The following is a 23471-nucleotide window of genomic DNA, read 5'->3' as shown; positions in this document are numbered from 1 at the left end:
GCCACCAAAGGGGAAAGTCATGGGGCTCCTGGTTGGAAATGGAAGTAAGCCATTTGCTTTGCAAAGAAGAAGTCATATTGTCAAATGCTGAACTGAGCGAGCCAACCCATATCTAATTCAGGGAAGAAAATATCACAGGCAGATTCAGTATTTCCAAGGGATTTGGCTAAGGCTAAGGCTCAAACATGAAAAGAATTCTTCTGCAGGCTCTGGTCCTTTCTGAATTTGTGAGCTTATGTGAAGACCTCCCCAGAATCATCAAGCCATTGGAAAATGGTCATGAGAAGCAATCACTGCCACTGCCACTGCCAAAGACGAACTGAATCTCAGCCTCTCCTAGACACGTCCCAATCTTCCAAGAAGCGAATCCAGACTGTTCTACACTCAGACAACTCTTTGGCTTAAGTACACATCAGCCTTGAGAAAGTACATCGTTCTGGGTTTTATGATAATTCATAGATAGTTTGTACATAAAGAACAGGTCCAGGACCCCTGGTTATAATGTACATAATTCCTGAATTTGGAAATCTATTCTGCAACCTTTCATCAGACAAAAGAGAAAGAAGCTAGCCTACTTGAGATGCTGTTACACATTTTGTATATGTGTACATGTATAGCATGTATGTTCACATGTATGTGCGGGAATGCATACATGTGGAGGCCAGAGGTCAGTCAGGTGTCTTGCCCAATTGTTCTCTACGTTATTGTTTGTTTAGAGACAGGGTCTCTAGAAGATAGTTAAGATCAGCTGGCTGGCGAGTTGGAGAGATTCACCTGTCTCACTTTCTCACCTCCAAGTGCTGGGATCAGAACTCACCTCCTCAGTCTTTATACATTTTTTATTTAATGTTCATGCCCACCCAGCATGCTGCTGCACATAAACAGGACTCAGTTAATGTGGCCTGCCTCTGAGCAATAAGAGAGAAGAGTAGTCAGTACATGGGGATTCCTGGTCTAGTTTGCATGACTCAAAACACCCGTGTGAGTTCACTGTGAGTGTGATCAACTCACTCATTCATTCCTCTTAGAACTCCAGCCTCTTCTAGACCAGAGAGTAATTGTTCTTCTCTAACCAGACAACAAACCTCATGTTACCTCTGGGAGCAACTAAAACATTTTCCAAGAAGATCCTTGCAAGATCAGGCCACTTCACAGTTTAAAAGATTGGAAATCTATTAGACTGTTGTCTGTGCCTGTGAACTGTGAAGAAGGATTGGAGCTAAGCACTATTAACTATACCTAGTTGTCAACCATGTCCTGCAGACAAGGGCACTCAGTCACCATGGCACTGGACTGACAGGCCAGCATATGGTCTAACAGCTATACCTTGCCTATCGCAGATAGTGAGCTATGTGTACTATTCATGTATATAGACTCTTATATCTACCGTTTGGCTTAGGGCCCTTTATGACATCAGAAAGGCAAAGTGTAATAAAAGCAGACTAGGACTTCAAAACCCCCAGCCTGAAGCAGCTACCTCCCGGCATCACCGAAGCAAAGGCTCTCAAAGCTTGACCTTGACAATTCCGATTTCAAGCCTGGCTTGGCTGCAGGGCACACAGTGGGCAGAACTAACTGTGGCAGCTATGGTTCTCAGATCGGCTTTCCATGTGTCACTAAGCAAACCAACATAACGTGTGTCTCAATCTTCTTCAGTAGCTCAGACACGTTTCTTCTAAAAAGCGTGCGCTGACAATGCCAGATTACAGCAATAACCATATTTAGAAGCCATTTCATTGTTGATGCCTTATTTTATGTAATGCAAAATAAGGTAATTATGTCAGATTTAATTGCCTTTCAATTGAGAGGAGTGAAACCCCCAAGAATAATGCTTCATCCACCATGAAATAGCTACTTAGAGCTTTGAGACAGCCAACAAATTAAAATTAAAATTAATGAGATGTGACTGTAAGTTTTACATTTTAGGATCGTAAACAGATGAGAATAACATTGCAAATTCCATTTTTTTTCTGTTATCTGCAGCAAAATCCTGGCTCTTTCTCTTTTGATTATGGTGAAGAGCTGGAGTGCACATAAGCCATCAGCTGAGTGGAAGGGAGTGAAGCGTATGCAGAGTTCCTGGAATTCTTGATGGTTATATATAATTTATCAAGTCACAGTTTGCTGGAAGGTACAAGTCAGCATTGGGAGAGAGCATGGAAAACCTTCACACCAAACTCACCTAGAACATCCTGTGTGGTTTGGGACAAACCTCCAAACACTTTTTGGTTGTTGGCTCTCCAAGGCAGAGGTGACTGCAATGGCTTCCTTGGGTCACAAATGCCATTAATAATAGCAGGGCTGTTCAATTTATTTGTGTTAATTTGTAACCCAATGGCAACATACAGACTTTACGAGGTACACAAAGATTCCATGAACCTTCTGGGGCTCAGTGGGTAAATATACTTACCATCAAGCCTGATTACCTGAGTTTTGAACCTGGGACCCACATAGTGCAGAAAGAGAACCAAGTTGTCTTCTTATGTCCACTTGCATGCATAAAAAACATGCACATATACATGCACACCAAATAAAAATGTAAAATAGCAATACAGCCTTCCCTTCTATTGCTGAAACCTGATCTCCAGTCCCCTTAGGAACCAATTGTGAACAATTAACTTTTGAATTCTTTCGGCAATGAAGAACATGTATAACCAAAGGATATACGATTTCTTTTTCTTTTATATCCAGTGCCTAAAAATGTGTCTGGCACGTAGCAGGTATGGCGAAGGTACTTGTTAGATGAATGCAGTCCACACTTCACAATTTACTTCCTGCATCTTGCTGCCTCTCATATACACCCTGGGAAAGCCCACAACAGTGCATACATTTATTGAAATGCCTTGTTATTTTCTACAATGTTTATTTGGGTTTGATACGCGTGCAGAAAAGGATATCACCCAAATCTGTAGATTTCTCATAAGTTTCAGAAAGTGAGAATTCACCTAGGCAGTATCTGCTTAAGAACTGAGCATGAATAATATGCACTTAGCTTGGTAGCATCTGCATGCTAGGCCATCTTTATCAGCTCTACGCACTGCTATGCCTGCCTGCCTTTAAATAACTACATTATTTTTCATCACTTTTACATATCCTAAGTTATGGCACCCAGCCCCAGGCAAGTGATGCTTTTCCACATTTTCACTATAAGTAATAGTTGAACAAATAACCTCTGACCTTCTCATCATTCTCTACCTATCAGTAAGATAAACTCTTTTAAATGGAGTTGAAGAATCTAAGGCTATGTGCATTTTCAATTTTAATCATTCCTTGCTGGGGGCCATGTCAGCAACTTGATTGTTAAAAGCATTATGACCCCAAAATACATTTAGCAGATAAACTACACTCTCATCTTAAGAACACTAATCTCCCCAGTATGTTGGATCCCTGGCAAAGGAGATAGCCACAAAGTTCATAACCTACCTCCGAATCCTGCAAGATGGAAAGGAAAAACTTATCATAATTCACACTATCAGATCTGACCAGCAGTCCTTTGCTCACCATAGCAATGCATTCTTCACTGCTGCTCTGAAGGAAGCTAAGGCCCTGCAGCAGAGCCTCTGAAACCAGACACACAAACACGCCCACTTCGAGAGAAGCTACATCTGGAAGAAGAGCATCAGCACCTGCAAGATGTGAGGCTGTGGGGCTGGAGAGATGGCTCAGTGGTTAAGAACACTGACTGCTCTTCCAGAGGTCCTGAGTTCAATTCCCAGCAACTACATGGTGGTTCACAACCATCTGTAAAGGGATCTGACAAACTCTTCTGGTGTATTTGAAGACAGCTACAGTGTACTCATATAAATAAAAATGAATAGATAATATTATTTTTTTAAAAAGATGTGAGGCTGCATCTCTTCACCCAGTGGTAAGCCGTCCATTCTGCACCAGAGAGAACAAAAGGCAGGAGAAGCCAATTCATGAAAGAATAAGGTGGCAGGCTTGCATTTGAAGACTCCAGAAGATGGCATCCTCATTGTGCACAAATCCAGTTCTGACAAAAACTACTCTTTTCCAACTTCTATGCCATTCTCCTGATCCTCCCTTGAAAATATGCCCTCCATTCATCCCTCAATGCTTTGTCAGTGACAGCAGTTCTCAGACCTGCCTGGGATGAAGCAAGCAGCAGCCCTACCTATTCATTTCGTGATGGAACCCATGTCACCCACCGTCACTGTGCTATGAACCATGACCCAAGACCCCAAGGCAGAGGCCTCACACCATGTGAGAAGTCCGTGGCCAAACCATGGACGGCCCCCTCTTCTACTCTAGAGGCTCAAAAACACTTCCTTCGAGAAACTCTGAAACAGGAAGTTATTTTGGTAGTACCTTCCTGTTTCAGTGGGAAGGCACTTGAGTGGTAGGAAGAGGTAGGGCTTTATTTATTCATGGATATCTTTACTTTTTGCAGTGTTGAGGTAGAACACAGGGTTTCACACACATAAGACAAATGTTCCACCACTGAGCAACAACCCCAACTCCTGGGTCTTTCCATTGTTTTGTTTGAACAATGTAGCCCAAGCTAGCCTCAAACTCAGCATGTCACTGTGGCTAGCTTTGAACTTCTGATTCTTTTGCCTCTGTCTTCTGTATGCCATCACACCTGGTTTCTGGATCTTATTTATAACTCTACCTGGAAAGTAAGCAAAGAAGAATAGGCATGTTCTTCTTGAAATGCAGATCGGATAAAGACATTTTCTCTATCCTTGAGAATAAAGGGGGAAAAAAGTAGCAAGGAACCAGGTTGAACTAACCCTTCACTCCAGAGCTCAAGGATCTTTGTGGCAGAGGGGACAGAAAGAATGAAAGAACCAAAGGAGAGGAAAGACTGGAAGAGCCAAAGGTGGTAGGTAATGTCAATGAAAGAGTGTTTTCCAGACACAACAGGGCATGTGCACATAAGAACACACACAGACAGTGACAGCATGTACAAGACCTATACAACAGATGGGGGATGATAGTAATGTAACCTCACTACCAGCAGAGCAGTTATTACCATGTGGTAGCTACAGGCAGAGCAAGAGTCAGTTCTGTTTAATGTGACACCTGCTGGGCTGACCACATGTCAGGGCAGGCCCCAGACCCAAGGCTAGCAGGGCAATATAAAGGGACTCTATGGAGTCAGGGGAAAAAAGGTTTCCTCAAAGTACATGGGAAGAGATGGGATGCTGAGTAAGGAGAGTTGAGGGGAATAAATATGCTCAAAATACACTGCATGAAGTTCTCAAAGAACTCATTTTTAATTTTAATATTTAATATATTTAAAAGTCGGCTTCTATCAGCTACCAGCAATGTGACTCTGGAAGAGTTTCCAATGCCTTTAGACTCTCCTTCGTCTCTAACATGACAGTGTTGCCCAAGAAGTAGCATTGGCAGAATCCAGTTCTCGGGACTTTATGTCACATACCCAAGGGGGCAGAACCGTGAGGTCTTCTAATACCTTAGGACTCGGTTCCTCAGCTGGTCTCTCCCGCAGAGCACCTGGTGTCTTAGTTACTTTGCTACTACTGTGAAAAGACACCATGACCAAGGTAACGCATGGAGACAGAGTTTATTTGGTTTATGGTTCCCTGGTGGCAGAGTGAAGCCGTGGTGGTAAGAACAGAAGCTGGGAGCATGCAGGAAGTAGAGCACACTGGGACTGTGATAAGGCTTTGAAACCTCACAGCCCACCCACAATGATGTATTTACTCCAGCAAGGCCACACCTTCTAACCCTACCCAAATAGCACTACCAAGCAGGGACCAAGACCAAGTATTCAAATGTCCAAGACTATGGGGAAAATCTTCCAATCTCTCAGTGTCTGTCTGTCTGTCTGTCTGTCTCTGTTTTTTCTGTCTCTGTGTATGTATGTGTGTCTCTGTCTCTCAATCTCTTTCTCTTCTCATTTGTTTTTCGTTTGTTATGGAGTGTTTTTTTGTGTTTTTGTTGTTGTTATTGTTGTTGTTGCTGTTGTTTTGTTTTGGACAGGAGTTTTCCTTGTGGCCTTGGCTGTCCTGGAATTAACTCTGTAGACAAGGTTGGCGTCGAACTCAGAGTTGGCATTTTTCATTTACACCCCCCCCACCCCCCCCCCACCCCCACCATACCTGGGATTTGAGGGTCACATGGTTCATAGGACACAGAGTACTCAGAAGACAAAGCTACCACAGGGTATGTTCTTGATCATCTTGTCTGAGTCAGAAACAACCTGATTTCCAGAGAGAACTCATTTCCACTGCAATCCCCTTCCCTCACATTGCCTACAAGGACAGGGAGCCTAAGTTCCTTAGAGGAGGTGACCAGGGATCCACCTGGCCCCTGCTGTGGCTTGAAAATGGGAGAGAAGATGGCTCAACCAGCAAAAGGTGAATAATAATTCTGACACCATTTGAACCCTGGGGGGGGGGGGGGGGGCTGTATAAAGGCTCCAAGTGCAGAGACAAAAAGCCTACTTGTCTCTTGCTGGGATCGTGGCTGCCAGCAATTCAGTCACTGGATGGGGCCTGTCAGCCTGGGCTCAGGGAAGGACACTGGACATCACTTGGAAAAACACAATGAATTCATGCACTTATCGGCTCTGCTCTCACGGTCCCATTTCTGCCTCTAAACAACCTCACCAGAGGCACTTCTTAAGGCTTCCTACCTAAACCCATTAATCCCACAAAGCAAGTTGGGGCTAATTATAAACCAAGGTTAAAACATCCTTAAAGAACTCTCTAAATCCTTTAGTGCCCAGAGGGAAAAGGCCCATTGTTGGTGGCTTTACCTCTGCAATAAGGGGAAAACGATAGTTCCCTCTATTGGGAAGAAAATGGTGCTTTCTGAGACAAGATCTTGTTCTGAGTAGCCCAGGCTAGCCTCCAACTAATGGCAAGCCCTCTGCTTCAGCCTCTCGAGGGATGAGATTACAGGTGTGTATTAGCACATCGAACTCTCTACTGAAATACTACGTACTACTTAACCTCAGAAATACAGGCAAAGGGTCAAGTTCATTAAACGTAATTTCAAAGTACTAGATAACACCTTATCTGCCTATCTTTTTTTCTTTCTTTCTTTCTTTGAGACAGGAGCTCTCTGTGTAGTTCAGGCAGGTCTCAAACTCGTGATCTTCCAGCCTCTGCCTCCCCAGTGCTAGGAAGATAGGCATTGGCTACCCACATCCAGCTTTTCTTTTTCTTTCTTTGAATATACTAAAACTCCTTTATAAGTAAAGGACTACGGTTGCTATGCTATCACATTGGGTATTTCCAGAAATAAGCTAGCAGTTGAGAAATGTTTGCTTTATAAGAAAACTCAATATTAAGAGACAGGATTTCTTACCCTCAACTCCTCTTCTTTGTCTTTCAAAATTCATCATGGGAAATAAGAAGTTCATTTAAAATCTCGGCTACTACAGAGGCAGTATCACACATAAGACCAGAACAGAAATTCTGGTATGTGTTTTGAGGAATAGGTCCTAACCCTATCCCCAGGCTGGCCTTGACTTCACCATCCTCCTGCCTCAGCTTTCCCATGGTCAACAAGCTAACAGATGCTGCTTGTTAGTGCCCATTTTCTCTGCCCCCCACCCCCATTCCCTATAATCTCTCACCCTTTCTCTGAGTATGCACACTCTACAGTATCTATATTCTTACAGGAAAGCAACATAACCCAGAGACAAAGGGTTTTCCACATCTCTCTTTCTACTTTCCCAACTCCTGTTCAACGCAGCACCCATCCAGTGATTCAGACCCCCAAAGTCTATTCAGTGTCACCAGTTTCTTCTTTCCATTTACCCCGTCCAGCCATGTATCTCCATAAATAATGGAGAAATTCTCCATTTTCAAATTAGTTGAGATTCGCTGTCTGGTCACACACTAAACTATGAAGGTCTGAGGCCAGCATCTAGCAGCATACCCCAGCCCCAGGAATGCTACCTGGCTTACCGTTATTATCCAGTGACTATGCAAAGGCATACGTATTGACTCTGTGTCCATCAGTTACCTAACTCTACCTGATCTACCCACTCAGAGAATACGCATGAGCATGCTTCCCACAAGATGCATGGCAGTCAGAAGAGAGAATGATGCTAAAGCACTTTATAATCACAGGATTATGTAAACACCGGGGTAGGACAGGAATGGAGATCACCAATGTTGTGACAAGGGCTTGACACGCAGTGGTGTGAGCAGGATGGTAGGGCTTCTGAATGAAGGGACCTCAGAAGGGACTCTCTGAGTTATCTGAAGGAAGACAGGATAACCAGAGAGAACTGGATTTATTTTAACATCCAGGAAGCACATTCCACAAGAGGGAGGCGTTAAGTGCCAAGGTCCTGAGTCAAACTGAGTTTGCAGAGTTCAAAAAACAGAAATGACGACAGCAGGGCTGCAGGGGAAAGGGAGGCAAAAGGGTGGAAAGGAGATGATGGATCTCGACGCACAGGGCCTGCTAAGCTACGAGCAAGAGGTCCTAAGTCACCAACCACACCTAGAAAGCATGGAGGACTTTTGGAGGGAGGAGACATGTTGGAATCTTACCTGGCTGAGTAAGGATTAGAGAGAGGGTAAAGAGCAAGGCGTTAGAAGGCTGCCAAGCAGGCTTGTAGGGAAAAGAAAAGCACCAAACATATCGAGAATTGGTAGTCTGGGGATGACTATGGAGGAAGGACAAAACGGGCTGACCCTCGGTGCACAGAAACAACAGAACTGAGGGAGGTGTTGGGATGGGGTTTGGTATATATATATATATCTTAGTTAGGGTTTTACTGCTGTGAACAGACACCATGACCAAGGCAACTCTTATAAAGGACAACATTTAACTGGGGCTGGCTTACAGTGTCAGAGATTCAGTCCATTATCATCAAGGTGAGAACATGGCAGTGTCCAGGCAGGGATGATGCAAGAGCACCTGAGAAGTCTACATCTTCATCTGAAGGCTGCTAGTAGAATACTGACTTCTAGGCAGCTAGGACTAGGGTACTATAGCCCTCGCCCATCGTAACACACCTACTTCAACTAGGCCACACCCCCTAATAGTGCCACCCCCTGGGTCAAGCATATTCAAACCATCATGCTGTGTTAAGCATCAACTGGCTATCACAAGGCCTAGGAGAACTGCCTGCTGTAAGCAGGATGGGATGGAGAGATGCCAGGAAGCAGATGTCTGTCAGAGGAGATAGAATGGGACCATTGGTTGTCAGGAGGGTAAAGGAGCCACAGAAGCCTGTTGGGGCGGCCAACGCTCAGATAAAGCAAGAGGGCAGGGAGGACAGAGGTGAGGACATGGGTGTGGAGAGCTATAAAGAGATGGGATGAGAAGGGATGGACAAGAAAACACTTCCTGGAGTCACCCAGGGGCTCAGAGCTTTCATGGTATGCACAGCGTTCAAGCCCCGACTCTGCGTGGTGGTGGTGGATGCCTGCTATCTCAGCGTTCGGGTGGTGGGAGGAGGAGAAACCTAGATTTTTAAGGTCATCCTTGGCTACATAGTGTTTCATTCAAGCCAGCCTGCCTTACAGGAGACCTGTTTCAAAAGTGTGGGGGGTGGGGGTGGGGGTGGGGGTGGTGGGGGAAGTGTTAAATCTGTCAAAACAAAACAGCAAAATCCACATGGGAAGAAAGTGATTCCTATTTCCAGTTCTCTTCCTAACTACAGCTGATCTTCAGCATCCAGTCTCTACTCATTAACATTCATTGGTAGCTCCCTTATCTATCCTGCCAATGGTGCCACACTCACAAACCCATACAGAGAGGTGACAATGTGCCCAAGTCCCAAGGGAGGCCAACCAGGGTGACTCCAAAACTCTCAGTGCATCTCTGATGCTTCAGACAGTAACAAACCCTCATCTACTAAGTTTTTCCTGTACATGCAGAGTGAAGATACGGTTTCACTCATAAGTTAGGCACAGTAAGCAAATAGTAACTATAGTCAAATAGAATAGACACAGCCATATACTTGGGTAAAACTGTCAGGATTATTATTCTTGTGCTTCGGGGCCATTGATAAGCAAAATAAAGGTCACACAAACACAGCACTGCCATACCCACAGTCAATGGCCCCTTAGTGACTAACAGATGGGTGGTGCAGTGGACACTGGAGACAAAGGGATGCTGAGTGTCCTGGGGAACAGACAAAGATGGGGGTGGAGGTCACCATGCTACTCAGTACACAGTGTAAATCAAACCATCAAACAAACTGTATGAATGACTTGTTCTGTAGTTTTCCACTTACTATGTCCATGATCGCGAATAACCCAGACTGTGGAGAACAATCTGTAGGAGGGACTACTCTATTCACTAATTCTGTGTGTGCTGCGACATTACAGAACACAGCTAGTACAACTACACAGACTGGAAGGATGTCCAAAGACTCAGCCGGCCCGGAGCCTCAACCTCTTCGGCAAGAAGGAGGTAACAGTGTCCCACTCGGCTACTTCCTTTCCCTATTTCTGTAACTGTGTTTTATATGGCAGACAATGAGGAGGAACAGATCTGTCAATGACTGTGAAGCATTCAAAAAATAAAGAAGCCAGGCAAAGAAAGAAAATATCGCATAAAAAAAGGAAATGTTAAAGGCTATTAGCTATTGTGGCACTGGCCATAAAGGTATCTATCTCACAGTTAGTGATCTCCAACATGTCAAGAATCAGAGAGCATAAATAACTGAAGTCCAGGAGACGAAATATAGAGTAAGGAAGTTGAGTTTGGGAGTGAGACTGGAGGGGCTCAGATGAGCCTCTGGAGCCTGTGTGCTTCCCCTGCAAAAGGCAAGTTTCTCACAGCTCTGCCCCAGTAGTCAGTTACAGCATGCCTAGAGAGCCGTACTGCCTGAGAAACCTTTAAAATAGAAACCCCATAAACCGATACATTTTTTAAAACATAAATTTAAAATCACTGTATGGAGCCCAATACATGGAAACATCAATATATATTCTTTTAGGAACAAAACATTCTTTTTCAAAGAAAAGACACTTAGAAGCATGCCTTTGGCATATTTATGGAACTTTAATTTTTTTTCTTTTATGTGTATAAGTGTTTGCCTGCATGTATGTATGTGTCCCACATGTGTGTCTGGTGCCTGTGGCAATCAGAAACAGGCCTTGGACCCACTAGAACTGGAGTTACAAATGTTGATGAGTTACCATGAGAGGTGCTGGGAACTAAACACTGGTCCTCTCCTAGAGCAATAAGTACTCTTGGCCAATGGGCCATCTCTCTAGGACTCTTGTGGACTTCCCTAATGCCTGGCTTCGAAGGTGGCATCTGGTATTGTCCTGCTGATCCACTACCATGCCACACTTAACATCTGGGCACATCCCCACATACACCCACACAACATGAGGATGGAAAGGGGCCAAGGATTTTTTCAGTATCACTATGAAAAGCTTTTGAATCTCATGAGCTCTGAAAACATCTCTCCAGACCCCTTCATGCTCCTGAATCATACAAAACTAGCATTCAGAACAGCACTTCTTGGGAAAGAGTATAAAACAGCACCCATAAGTTCTGGATCATATTGATTCTCTGAACCCTTTCTCTTAGCCTCCATGTTAAAACATGAACACACTAAGGACAGTTTGAGTGAATGCAATTGTGTAATACCTAACATCATCACAGGCAGTGACACGGCTGGGCTGTCAAGTGTTAATTCTGTTTCACAGATGGCTCTACAACCAATCAATTATGTGAGCCTCAGGCAAGGACTCAATTTGAACTCAAATCCAGAAGACTGGTATACTCAAGGAGAACGCTCCCTCTGGATTTTCTAAATGACCAGCACTGACTTCAACTGAGTTAGGACAGAAGCCATGGTTGGATTAGTAAAACCCAAGAGGCATTCCTACAAACAGACACCTTCAGATCCTATCCGAAAGTACCATATATACATAAATCACATGCACTCATCCATCAATAAGTCACAATAATTAGAACTATTGTTGCTACACTGTTATTTAATATATTGATAAAAGATAAGGTATCCAAAGATGAGAAATCAATTGATGAGTATTTCAGTACAATGAGTCTCACTTTCAGTCCCTTGTATTCAGTAATTTCATTCAGTGGACCAGATCTGAGGGCTTCACCAGATTACCAAAGGGTTTCCTATAATCCTAAAGCCAAGAACCCCTGGAGTGAGGCAATTCACTGGGCCTCTCAGGGTACCAACTTCCTCTCTTTGAAAGAAACTGAAGACATTGGGTGGTGTAGTGCAGTTGACAGAGTGCTTTCCTAGCATACAGGAATCCTTGGGTTTAATCCCCAGCACTGCCATGTACCAGGTGAAGTTACTTATTACCCTAGCAGGAGAGGGTTGAGGTGGAGAAAGGAGAGTTCAAGGTTAGACTGGGCTACAAGAGACTTGTCTCAAAAAAGGGAATCAGAGCTGGCTGTGGTGGTATCCACCTACAATGGTAATTCAGGAGGCATAGGTAAGAGGATCCGAAATTCAAGGCCAGCCAGGGCTATTTATCTTTAAAAAAAAAAAAAAAATGTTTTAAAGGGGACTGAAAAGTGGGCTCAGGGATTAAAGGGGTGTACAGTTCTTACAGCTCAGCTCTCAGTACCCACATCAGGCAGCTCACAACCACCTGTAACTCCAGCTCATGCCTATGCACCTCCACACATACAAACATGATTACAAATAGTAATAATAATAAAAAAAAATATCCTTTTAAAAAAAGCAACTGGACCAGTCACTGTGAAATCCCCTCCCTGATGTCACACGCCAGCCTGAGGAACTCTGGGCCATGGTGAGGCAGGATGGCAGGAACAGGACACAGGCTGAAAGCACTAGAAAGACCCAGAGTCTGGCATAGGTCTTAAATCAGCACTTGAGAATCTGCCCTACAAAGTTCGATGCTAGAGGCTAACTGGGGCAACCCCAAGGAAACTGTTGGAGGACTGACTGTGAAAGCCAGTGTCTCCCTCCAAAGGTTTCCTATCACACTATAGCTATAGATACCGGAAATCCCAACATGCATCAGTGAACAGCTCTGCAAACAGGCCACAAAGAATATAATCTTTGTTCTCGACATAAACGGCTGGTGTGGAAGTTGGCTTAGAAATATACATAAGCCGAGTGTCAGGGGCTAAGGCAGGAGAATGGCAAGTTAGTCCCAGGCCTGCCTGGGTTACAATGGGAAGACCCTGACTCATAGAGAGACAGATTGAGAATGATTGATTTAAAAGTTAAAGATCAACAAGCATGTTTGTCATAGCTATGTGCTTAAAGTTCAAATATTAGTATTTTTTTTTTTTCTGGTTTTTCGAGACAGGGTTTCTCTGTGTAGCCCTGGCTGTCCTGGAACTCCCTCTGTAGACCAGGCTGGCCTCGAACTCAGAAATCCGCCTGCCTCTGCCTCCCAAATGCTGGGATTAAAGGCGTGCGCCACCACCGCCCGGCTCAAATATTAGTAGTATTTTACATCTCTATTCACTTAAACGGCAAAAAGGGAAAGTACCAGGCCTGATTCTATTGATCTGCAAATTCAGTCACTTGGAAGGTTGAGGTGAGACGATTACAAGTTTCAAGGGCTGCCTGAGCTACTAAGGAAGTTCAAGGCTAGTCTGGACAATCTAGCAAAACAGATCAATGGCAGAACACTTGCCGAACACTCACAGGCCCTGCATTCAGTCACCTATACTGCCAATAATAGAACAGCAATACAGGTCAAGTGTGGATCACAGTCCCGCCTTCACAGCAAACCTGCACTGAGTGGCCGCCTCCCATACAGCTTCGAGTCACCAAGAGCCTCAAAATGGTTACCCCATAGCTTCCTTCATCAGTAGCCCTCAGAAGTGACAAGTCCCGGGGCAGAACAACCACCATTAATACACCCAGTGGTGTCCAAACAGTGTGGACTCTTACCTTCTTCCAATAGGACCCATATTGGGACAAGTGAGGTGTCAAAGTTTAACTGGAAGAAAACTGCATTACATCTCTAGAACCGTCATGTCAGCCTGCTTTACAAGGGTGCCCCAGCAACAAGGGCGAACACACAGGACTGAACACAGGAGTGTCCATAGCAGACATGTTCCAAGTACATGCTCTGCATGAATGCCCGTGAGAGGTTTAACTGATAGATTAGGCACTGTCAGAAATGGAACAGCTAGTAATAAAATAGATCAGAATAATGTACCAAAACATAAGTTGTACGGATGTGTTCTTGTTCTCTCTCTCATATCCCATATCATATTTGGGCCTCAGTTGACTATTGATAACTGTTAACTACAGAGAATGAAACTGTAAGGAAGACTACTGCTTACCTGGTAAAACCCTCTGATTAGCAGAAAAAAAAAAAAAAACAAACCCACAAACTTCTCTTGCCAGAATCCTTCCTTCCCCTGGGGAGACATAAACATCTACCCCAACTTTATAGGGCACTAATGACAAACCAAAGCACGATTCCATCAAAAGTTACACTTGGGGGGCCCAATGAGTTGACTGGGCTTCCTTACAGAGCATGAGATGAGTAGGTGACCCCAAAGCAACCTCAGCACCAGAGAGTCTCACCAGGGATGATGGACTCACCCTTCCAATACCCTTGCACCCTTTACATATGTGCAATTAGGGTAGAACTAACACGATTAGCCATGCTGGGATGGTAGTGCATGACTTTAATCTCAGCACTCAGGATGCAGGTTGGAACAAGGGAGTTTGAGGCCAGCCTGGTCTACAAAATGAGTTCCAGGATAGCTAAGGCTACCCGGAGAAGCCCTGTCTTAAAAAACCAACAACTAGTCGGAAGGGGTCAGAGGGAAGGGCGAGGATTCCAGAGAAACCAATGACCCTCCCCAAGCCTTCCTACATTAACAGTCAATAAAGCTGATCTCCTGGCTGCTGGCAAGTAGTCCCAGCTGTTCTGCTGAAGAGGTCAGCAGTCTATAACACCTGGTGGGGGAGGGGAGGGCAAGAAAGTAAGGGATGGCTCAAGATTTGCAGTGAAGAGCTGCAGAAGGAAGAAGGCAGAGGAGGCAGATCTGAACCCCAAGGAAAAAGGCTGGAGTGTGGGAGTGCAGTGTTGGGGGGGGGTCCTGTCGATGGGGGCACAAGCACAGGAGAGTGAAGTCCCACGGAAGCGACTCTCCATGGAATACTGAACCACAGAGATGAGTGAAGAGTTCACAGAAGCGGGAAGGGGCTTCTGTGTGGGGACTCTGACAATTCGCCTCTCAGGCTCTCCTGCAGCCAGGGAAGGCTTCCAAATACAAGAGCACAGACCCCCACGAACACTCATCCCTTACTTCAGCGCATACTCTGTGCTTCAACATCTGCACCTACCTGGATCTGCTGTGGCTAGTGAAGTAAATGTCCCAGATCACACCCCGGAACAACTTTGCTAAGCTCTGTCCCCTAGAAACATTATCCAAACACTTTCAATGCCCTCTGATAAATAACCAAAAACCTGACTCTAAAACACAGGGAAATACTGGAAACATTCTTACTCTCCTGCCTACTTTTAACCCAGGTAAGGTTAGAAAGGACCCTTTTGTAATTAGTGATTAGCTGCTGCTAAGCATGATTTAGTCATTAATTAGTACTCTATACTGCTTAAATAAATTAATTTCCTCTTGTGGTGCGAAGATGGAAGGAAGCCAGGGCTTTGGGCATGCTCTATGACTGTCACACCCAACCCTTCATCTGTTGTACAGTATTTCACTTACACAATGACCAGCTACTTGCTAGCAGGTATCTAGCTAAGTTACTTATCAAGGCTAAGTCAAGACCTGGTGATCTGAGACTGAAGAAATCTCACCTATCCATGTGACCTGCAGCCATGTGGAGGAGCAAAGCTTCTAAAAGTAAAGCCAAATTAAAAAAAAAAAAAAAGTTTTGGAAAAAAAATATATGCAAATATACATATGCAGGCTTTCAGTCTGCATCAAATTAATGATATACTAAAGACAGAAGGGGATGCCTGAGTACTGGTTATATGGGCACATAGGACTTAGTGTCTGAAATGAGTTTAGATGTCACAGCAGACTGATAACTTCAGGCAGTGTTCCTGCAGGTCCCGGATTTGAAGGAAAAGCGGTGCGCTGACGGGGAGTGAAGTAAGGGATTGCATTTCAAACGTGCCAAGTGAGTGGACATGAGAGAAAGTGATAAAATGCTCACACAACACACTTGTTTATTCCAGAGGCTCCATTTAAAGTCTAATTGTCATGGCAATCGTCTGGCTAAAGGTGAGTGCTTCCTCCCCGACCTGGCTCAATGAAAAGTGAAAGTGGAAAGTTTTTCCACCTGGGTCCAACCCCTCAACGCCACGGTTTCAGATCCAAACCAAGAGGCCAGAGTTCAGAAATGACGGAGCGCTAGGGTACTGCGAACACAAACGCCACGCGCTAGCGCGGGACCTACCTCCTTCCTGCCCCTTGGGGAAGCTGTGTCACACCTCTCCATCCACGCCAGTAGGTCAGATGGGTGTCCTCACACACAGCCCCAGGACCCCCTTGCCCTCCTTCCCACGCCACACACTTCCTGCCTCTTCCATCACCTCTACTGGCAACTTCGGTTTCCCATTTTGTCTGTGACTGCGGTCGGGACTGCAGTCCCAGGGAGGGAGGGAGAGGGACTTTGGGGCTTCCGAGTGGGATCTGGGAAAGGGCACTAGCAAAGCGCACCATCCCACGTGCTGGCCACCTACAGCAGTGGGGACCCGGCGCGCTCCTACAGTGCGCGCCAGGAGAGCTGGGGTTCGGATGGGGGTGGGTCAGGATCCCCAAGCCTAAAAGCACTTTTACACCAGGGCGGGCTGGACTCCCCAAGCTGCAGCAGCGGACCGAGTACCCGAGTGTGCGCCAGCTCGGCGGGGCCAAAGTGGACTCAGTGGCGCTGGGGCGAGGGTGGGGCGGGGCAAGCACTCACCAACCCCGTACTTCTGCCTCTTGGTAGGGATCCAACGGGCCATGGCGACGACCTCGCCCCGCGGCGCTAGCGGCTACAGCTACTCGTGCTCGGAGCGCCGCTGCGCCGGCCGGACTCCTCCGCCATGTTCCGGCAAAACTTGGGCGACTTTGGCGCGCCGGCCGCGTCTACGCCGTCCCGCCTCGCTCGCGCCCGGGGCCCCGCACGCACACCCGCCCGCCCGCGGTCACCTGCTGGGGCCAGCGGCCGTGCAGCCCCGCGCGCCCTCCCGGCGCCGCCCCGGCTCCTCCCGCTGGCCGCGCCCTCTGCGCCCTGGGGCCGCCCGCCTCCCCCGCCGGCTCCGCCTCGCCCGGCTGGAGCCGCAGCCCGGAGCTGCCCTGCTTGTCCTCCCACCGTCGGCTCTGCGATTCCCCAGCGCTCCCGGGCTGCGCCGCCGAGCGCGGAGGAGGAGGAGCTGGTGAGAGTCACCGTCGCCTCCGGACGCTCAGTAAATATTTGTTGAATGAATGAGCCGTGAGCTCCCGCCTTCGCCTCCGGGAGCGTCTGCTGCAACCCCGAGAGCCGGAAACCGAGCCTCAAGGTCCGCAGGGAACTGGTGCAAGGGACACGGGCGCTTCACAAGTAGAAGTATCCAATCTAGGGGACCCTCCATTAGGACACTTGACAAATCTGGACACTCCAAACTCAGGGACTTATTTCTCCCCGGTTGCAGCAACTCAAACTTTCGCACTAAGGGAAGAAGTTTGCTCCAAGAGGTTCCCCTTTCCAACTGACCCCCTGCCCACGAGGCACCCTTGTGGGGAGGACCCCGGAACATCTACCCCATCCCTACCCCCACTCCTGTCCTTTTCCAGCCTGGGATTGAGGACTCCAAAGGCAGCTGTGTGTTGAACTGCTCAGGGGTGCGCTTGGCGCCCTCTGCCTGCGGGGAGACGCGCTTCCCTCTTGGAGATACCTCCAGAATGAAGTAGAAGCTACTTAGTAGAGGGACACCTCTCACTTGGAAGTAAAATTTCAGACTAACCGACCAGTTAGCTTCGCCATCTGAAAAAAATACCTCTTGCGGGAAATTGTGTTGTTCTTGGGGTCTGTGGAGGCTTTCTTGTCAGTTTGGAACCTGACAAGAACAGAAGAACATCGAATTAAAATACACAGTAAAAGACAGTAATGCTTGACTAGAGATGAGTGAACTCTGGTGACTTTTTGCAAAGTATGTCTGAATATTTTTTTTTTTAATCCTGGTTTTCCTCCTGAGAAAGTAAGTTCTGAACTTGGAGTCCTGGTTGAGAGAAACAATAGGTACCTAGTATGACCATGCTTTGGCCATCTTTCTTAATGTGGTTCAGTCACATCTCTTTTTTAGATGCCAGTTTTTATTCTTGATAGGGGCGAACTTAAAGTTAAACATGATTACATAATGTGTCATTTATTCCCTTTGTAATTTAAAGTTACATGTTCATTGGGTATTTAATACTGAATGTTTAAAAAATAAAATCAAGTCACCAAAGAGTCTCAGCAGTAGAAAAACAATCAACCAAACTACAAACTGAGCTACTGTACTGAACCGTTCTCAAAAGAAGAAATTTAAAATGGCTAAGGAAACACTCTAAAAAAAGAAAGAAAAAGTTCCAATAGGAATCTATTTATAATACACAGCAAGACATATTTCCATTAGTGTAGACCTGACATCCACGAAGATTTCCACCATCTCCCCCAAAATAACTTCTAGATGTTTTGATCGACTTAACCACCCAGGCTAGATAATTTCTCTTCCTTCCTCCATAAGTGACCTACTGTGTGTTGGGCCCTGTTCCTGGAATGGAGGTTCAGTAGTGAGGTAAATGAGACCCATACCTTCACACAGCTGCTGGAAGAAGTTAAGACTTGAAATGAATGCATACCAAAGGAGGCGAGGCCCACAGAGAGAAACCCTAGCCAGGGCCATGGGGAGTGTGGGTGCTGGAGATTTACACAGATGCATCTGGAGAGACATCTGAGATAAGGGGAGATTGAAGGACAGAATTACAGGAAGTGAGGATGACCCCATGATAAAAAGGGAAGTGTTCTGGACTGCCTGAGCAGCAAACACAAAGGCCACCAAGCAGGTCTAACAGGCTCCAAACTGGCAAAGAGTCCTGGACAGTGAGTGATCTGAGTTAAACAGGAAACTTGGTTCAAGAGGCACAAGAGAAGGAGGGCCATGACCCAGACGAGGACTTCCTGTGTTATTACAAATTCTAAAGGTTTCCAGCTTGTGTCGGTGGGGATACCAGACACTGTTCAATTAACTGTGTCTGCTGACTCTGAAGGGCTAAGGATGCCAGTTAATGGAGACACCAGGGGGTGGTAGGCAGCTGTGAAAAGAGCTGGAGTTCTGGACATAAACTGAAGGGGGCGCAAACAGGAAGACAGGGCAAACAGGGATTCTCTATGAAGCTTTGGGGGGGGGGGGGGGGGGGGGGGCTCTGCTTTACCAGCAAGTGATTCTGGGAAAAGCATGACAAGAAACAAACAAACAAAAATTAAGTAATTTTAAAAACTTCTATTTTGTTGCCTTTGAGGTTTTGTTTTTTTGTTTTGTTCTATTGGAATCTTTTCTCACACCATATTCACGTAGGCTCTACAAATCCTGGCTTTGGGGTGTGAGGGGCAAAGTAAGCAGAGAATAACCCGGGGCAGAACGACTGGTGATCACAACTGCCATTTTAGTTTGTTGTTGATCTTCCATGATATCATCCTTGTTCACATTCTCTGTTTTGGATCAAAGTTTACCTTTGAATATTTCCTAGGACTTACTTCCTCCCTCCCTTCCCCCCTCCCCGCTGAGCTGAGCCACTGCTTCCCCTGAACCATTAGCAGCTGTCAATCTTGGTCTGGAACGTAGGTCTGGGCTGCCGTGGAGCTGGAGCAGCCCAGAGTTGCCTCAGTCACCTGTGTGCAGGGAAATGGATGATCTTTGTTCTTGGATTTTTTAATTTTTATTTTTTACGTTTAATGCACACTAGAGTGTAAATCCTTTTACTCTGTGGAACTTGGTTTCAACCAGAACCATTTCAATCGATTCACACTCTGGTGTCGTTATAGGCTCTTTCCAAAACTTCAGGTTTGAATTTGAACACTGGAGATTTCAGGCTTCACAATGATTGATTGCTTTTAAGAGAGTTGGAGGAAAAATGGGAAAAACTTCCAGTGTGTTTATTCTTTTTCCTTGGCAGACTGAAGTCCACCCACTTTGTTATATCAGATGGTTCTATTCTCGGTTTGAAAGTCCATTTAAATCATAAAAGCACAGCTATTCAAAGTCTTGTTATTAAAATGAAGTTTAAAATTAGACAGTTGACCAGATGGGTAGGTGGAGTAACAGCACGTTTCCCAGAGTTATCTTTTCCCTCTTCCTCTGGTGTCTTTTCAGAAGAAAAAAGAAAAGAAAAGAAAACCATGAAACATATTTCACAATTGCAGCTATCTAGATTCTAAAGCCCATAAAGATACCAGCAGCTCTTGCACACAAGAATACTCGCATCTGTGCTCTTGGGAGCTCCAGAAGAAGAAATGAAGAGAAATGAATTTCCAGGCTAGGCTAATTGACCTGAATTCTGTAGCTATCCTTGACAGTACCTAACATAGGATATCAAGGCAGCTGGTCAGGGCTCTACCTTCCCCATTAATCAGGTTTATTTTACCAAGTCTGGCTGACACAACTTTCTCATAAGAAGATATGGATTCTGTTAAGGACAGTTTTGTGGGTTGGGTTTTTTTTTTTTCTACATAAGGAAATAAGTTGCTTCTAGAACTACAGGAGACATAATGAGGGATACAAATGATGACTGGGTCTAAGCAGAGGTTGGTGGACATTTACAGGTAAATGCAATGGAACAGGACATGCACTGGAATTTGGGATCCCTGAGCTGAACAGGGCAGGGCTCCTCTTTCCACCCCCAGAAGCACTTTCTCATACATCCCAGAGACTTTCACACAACTCTGTAACTTCAAACTGCACAGGTGCTGAGTGTCTCCAGATCATCCTTAGACTGGCCAGCTAGCTTTGGATGCGGCATGGACCCCAATGGTTAGGAAGACAATAATCGTGCTTTTTATACAATTCCTCTCTCCATCCCCCTTGTGGGAAGATTTATGCTTTGGTCAGTGTGGGGAGCCAACAGAAGGCGGCTATCATCCTTGCAGCCCTCTTGAGCCATATACCCAGAAGAGAGACTTGATTACAATAGCCTACAACAGCTGAGCACACTCTGATAACATCTTGTTTTAGATACCCAGGATTTTCTCTTGGGTGTGTGAGACTTAAAGGTGTGTGACTTAAGGGCGTAACTTAGAGATCAGATTTAGAGACAAGACCTAAGGGCATGACTTAAAGGTGTGACTTAGAGGCGTGGCTTAGAAGTGAGACATATAAAAGGCGAGAGGCAGACAGAAGAAATTATTATTAGGTATTAGGCACTTGGCACTTGGAGGAAGAACTTGGAATTAGACATTAGGCACTTAGCACTTGGAAGAAGTAACTTGGAACTTGGTGGCACTAGGGACTAGGAACTAGGGACTAGGAACTCAAAACTTGGTACTTGGACTAGGAAGAGAGACTGAAGAATAAATGGGATTGAATCACACTCTGTCTGGTCTCCATTCCTCGTGTCCGTCCTCACTCTCTCTCTTGCTGAACCCTGACCCTAGGACCAGAGCAGCGTGGGGCAGCTTGGACCGCAACAGGTCAGCACTTTAGGCTTTTACACAACAAAACAAGACACTTGTAGTTTTAGTTCTAGGATGTCTATATAAGTTGATCCCACCTTGCTGAGGAAATTGATGGTATGAGCATCAAGAAATCATTACTTTGCTCAGTGGCTGGACATGGCCCCATGGTGTGCTGTAACCCTGGGGACTCTACAGGAGACCTCTGTAAGGAGGTAGAGACAGGAGCCCCCACCCCTGAAGCTTGCAGGCCAACTAGTTGAAAAGTACAAAGAACTCCTATCTTAAACAAAGTATAGGGTAAAGACTGACACTCAAGCTTTCTTTTGACTTCCACATGTGCACGTGATACACGCACACCAGCACTCACATACATGAGTGTGGACGCACACATAAATGCAGACACAGAATTTTAAATTAATCGTTAGTTTGTTGAAACTATAATATGTTCACAGTTGTGTGAGGTAGATGAAAGCTTTTTGATTTAAAAAGAACTACATTTATACAGTTTTAAATATTATATATATATATATATGTTTTTTTATAATTCTTAACTACATTTATATAGTTTTAAATTATATATATATTTTTTTTGAAGAGTCCATGTATGTACATTAAAAAGTCTTCATAAAACCTGGCACAGTCATACATCCCTGTAATCCTAGCACTTAGAAGATGAAAGTAGGAGGATCAAGAGTTCAAGATCAACCTAGGATACATGAAACCCAGTCTCAAAAAACAAAAACTAGGAGCTGGAGAGACAGTTCCATGGTCAAGCACATTTACCACTTACAGAGGACCCAGGTTCTGTTCCAGTCATGCAAGGCAACTCACAAACATATGTAATTCCAGTTCCAGGGCATCTGACTTCTTCTTCTGACCTCTGTGGGTTCCCGTATGCATGTGGTGCAAATAATCATCTGCTGGCACAGGCATAACATAAAGTAATAAATAAACCTTTTTAAAACAAACTTAGTAAAACTGTTCAAAAGAGACAATGATGAAAAACGGGACATAATATGGAAAGCTCATGGGCTGTGAGCAAAAGCTGGAAATTGTCTGCTTAAACTTGACCTCTGTCTGTAGTAAGAGTGATGTTCACAGCAGCTCTTGATCCCAGGGACACTGAACTATATTGTCTCCATGACTGTCACATTCAGCAGTTCTTCCTGTCTGGCATGAAAACAAAGCCTTGATCTAGAAACTTTATTAAGTATGAGAATAATTTTGAAGATACTCACCATTTAATGTGAGTGGCCAAGCTTATACCTGGTTTCTTTTTTACCAATGCAATCTTCTGAGGCAGATAAGGTAGAATTGTTACAGACATAATAAGTGCAATAACTCAATGCTTCTCAACCTTCATGTTTTGACCCTTCAATATGGTTCCTGATGTTGTGGTGGCCCCCAACCATACATTTTGTTGCTACTTCATAACTGTAATTTTGCTACTGTTATGAATTGTAATGTGATACAATTCATGTTGAATCTAATATGTGACCCCCGTGGGAGTCGTGACTCACAGGTCAAGAGCCACGGATGTAACTCTTGTTCTCTTCACCGTACCAATGTGGAAATGGTGGTTTAGAAGGTGTAATTGCCTGCATAGTTAATTAGTGTCAGACAGAAGTAAATCCAGAACCCTGCTGGAAACTGAAGATCATTGGCCTTTTTCTGGAAAGCTCTCTCTCTCTCTCTCTCTCTCTCTCTCTCTCTCTCTCTCTCTCTCTCTGTGTGTGTGTGTGTGTGTGTGTGTGTGTGTTTCTGTCTGTCTGTTCACCTTTGTTGACCATAATAGGAACTTTGTTGCAATAACTTGATTCTGCACAGTGACAGGAAAGCAACCACAGTCAGTGTGTAAATGATGACTATAGCTATGTTTCAATAAAACCTTACTTGAATCCCAATGTCACATAATCTTCATATGCATGAA

At 45.1% G+C, this 23471-nt stretch overlaps 2 protein-coding genes across 3 annotated transcripts in view; one reads left to right on the top strand and one right to left on the bottom strand.

Annotated features, from left to right (window-relative positions):
* The window catches only part of Dock5 (dedicator of cytokinesis 5), a 188213-nt gene extending 171241 nt beyond the window's left edge, over positions 1 to 16972 (bottom strand). For both annotated transcript variants that reach the window (XR_013109304.1, XM_034497595.2), the window contains exon 1: positions 16832 to 16972. Coding sequence is in view for 1 of the 2 variants with exons in the window: in XM_034497595.2 (XP_034353486.1) it covers positions 16832 to 16874 (43 nt within the window). In the remaining variant the exon portion in view is untranslated. The remainder of the gene's footprint in view (positions 1 to 16831) is intronic.
* LOC143441687 (uncharacterized) lies at positions 16256 to 17292 on the top strand. The gene is made up of 2 exons (XM_076930801.1): positions 16256 to 16374; positions 16859 to 17292. The coding sequence occupies exon 2, from the start codon at positions 16873 to 16875 to the stop codon at positions 17290 to 17292; it is 420 nt and encodes a 139-aa protein (XP_076786916.1). The 5' UTR covers positions 16256 to 16374; positions 16859 to 16872.
* Positions 17293 to 23471: the final 6179 nt, after the last annotated feature.

The sequence above is a fragment of the Arvicanthis niloticus genome, chromosome 3, assembly GCF_011762505.2.
Source record: "Arvicanthis niloticus isolate mArvNil1 chromosome 3, mArvNil1.pat.X, whole genome shotgun sequence".
In the NCBI taxonomy this organism is placed as follows: domain Eukaryota; kingdom Metazoa; phylum Chordata; class Mammalia; order Rodentia; family Muridae; genus Arvicanthis; species Arvicanthis niloticus.
The sequence above is the reverse complement of the archived record's forward strand: the minus strand, read 5'-3'. Positions and strand labels throughout refer to the sequence as shown.